The 1951-nt window shown below is 57.7% G+C and overlaps 1 protein-coding gene across 1 annotated transcript in view; it reads left to right on the forward strand.

Moving 5' to 3' along the window:
* The window catches only part of GUITHDRAFT_90894 (hypothetical protein), a gene marked incomplete at its 3' end in the record, with an annotated part of 5828 nt that extends 5611 nt beyond the window's left edge, over positions 1–217 (forward strand). Inside the window, exon 19 of the mRNA XM_005819855.1 lies at positions 98–217. Within this exon, the coding sequence (XP_005819912.1) occupies positions 98–217 (120 nt within the window). The remainder of the gene's footprint in view (positions 1–97) is intronic.
* Positions 218–1951: the final 1734 nt, after the last annotated feature.

Consider the following 1951-nt stretch of genomic DNA (forward strand, 5'->3'; position numbering starts at 1 on the left):
AATGTCGTGCTCCTGGAGGAGGGAGGGGGGAGGGGGGGGGGGGGGGGGAGGGAGGGAGGGAGGGAGGGAGGGGAGGGAGGGAGGGAGGGAGGGAGAGAGGGAGGGGAGGGGAGGGGAGGGAGGGGAGGGAGGGGAGGGAGGGAGGGAGGGAGGGAGGGAGGGAGGAGGATACCCGAAACTTTCTTGCAAGCTTTTCATGTGCAGAGGGATCTTGTGAGCAGAACCCTGTGGAGGGAAAAAAAGCAAGGTGAGGACGAGGAGTGAAAGGAGGGAGGAGGAGGAGGAGTGAAAGGAGGAGCAGGAGCAGGAGCAAGAGCAGGAGCAGGAGCAGGAGCAGGAGCAGGAGCAGGAGGAGCAGGAGGAGCAGGAGGAGCAGGAGGAGCAGGAGGAGCAAGAGTAGGAGGAGGAGTAAGAGAAGGAGGAGGAGGACAGGGATAGTGAGAGGAGGGAATGGGGATGACTTTACAGATCTGTTTGTGGAAGGAGGAGGGGTGGAGGAGACGATAATCGGTCGAATTGTTTCCAGCTGAGAGGTCAAAAACCAGACATTTCTGATGAAAACGTTAGAACGCAAGAGCAGGAGGAGGAGAAGGACAACGATGACGAGGAAGAAGGAGAAGGATGACGACTAGGGAGCAGGAGAAGGAGCAGGAGCAGAAGCAGGAGGAAGAGGAGGGGGGGATAGGGGGAGAGGGGGAGAGGGGAAGGAGAAGCAGGAGCAGGAGGAGCAGGAGAAAACCTTTTTGATCAGCTCGATGAAGGGGAGGAAGAGATCTCTGTTGATGCCTGGGGCGGCTCAGCGTATTTTCTCAGCTCGTTCAGTCTCACCATGAGAGTAGAGGTCGTCAGGTGGACGATTGCTCGTTGCGATCAGGAACTACAACAGACGTCAATCCTCCTCCCCTTCCTCCCCCCATTCTCCTTGTTCCTCCCCCTTCTCCCGCTCCTCCCCCTCCCCTTCCTCCCCCTTCTCCCCTTCTTCTCCTTCCTTTCCCCTCCCCTCCCCTCGTCCTCGTCCTCTCCACGTTCTCCTTCATTCTTTCCTTCCTCCTTCCCCCACGTCGCTCTCACCACATTCTTCTTGAACAACGTCTCGAACACAACCCGCAGGATCATCGCGTCAGCCACGTCCGTGACCTGTGAAAGAATTGTAAAGAGATCTTGCTCAACGACCTTCTCTACTCCCAATCTTCTACTCCCTCCCCTTCCCTCCCTTCTCCCTCCCCCTCCCCTCCCTCCCTCCCCTCCCCTCTCCTTCCCTTCCTCTCCTTCTTTCTTCCCTGTCCTTTTCCACACCTGAAACTCATCGAAGCAGATGACATCTGCCTCAGTTGCCAGAAGCTCTCCTGCGAGCGAAACAATCACATTCGTCCTCCTCCTCGTCCTCCTCCTCGTCCTCCTCCTTCTCCTCGTCCTCATCCTCGTTCTCGTTCACTCCCACGTGTCTCCTCACCGATCAATCTAGGAGTTTCTCTCAGGAAATTCCCGTTGGAGCGGAGCAGGTGAGCTTTCCTGTGCTGACTCGACCGTCACCTCCAGCTGATCGCCCAGCAGCCTCACCATCTCGAGCATGAAGGAGTGAAAGTGAACCCTCCGCTTGCGAGATGTTTGCAAAGTCTGCGAGAATGTCGAAGTGAGGAGAAGAAGGAAAAGGAGCAGGAGGATGACGATGTTGGCAAGGTAGAGAAGGAGGAGGACGAGAGGAGAGAGACGGGTGAAAGGGGAGGAGGAGGAGGAGGAGGAGGAAGGGAGGGGACGAGAAGGGGAAGGGAGGGAAGGCAAGAGAGGGAAGGCAAGGCAAGGCAAGGCAAGGCAAGGGAGGAGGAGGAGGAGGAGGAGGAGGAGAAAGGTAAAGAAGGAGGAGGAGGGAGGAGGAGCGAGGAGCGAGGAGGGAGGAAGAGGAAGGAGAGGAGAAGGAGGGAGGAAAGGAAGGAAGAGTGCGTGGTGACGT

This window comes from Guillardia theta (assembly GCF_000315625.1).
Source record: "Guillardia theta CCMP2712 unplaced genomic scaffold GUITHscaffold_202, whole genome shotgun sequence".
Classification (NCBI taxonomy): Eukaryota; class Cryptophyceae; order Pyrenomonadales; family Geminigeraceae; genus Guillardia; species Guillardia theta.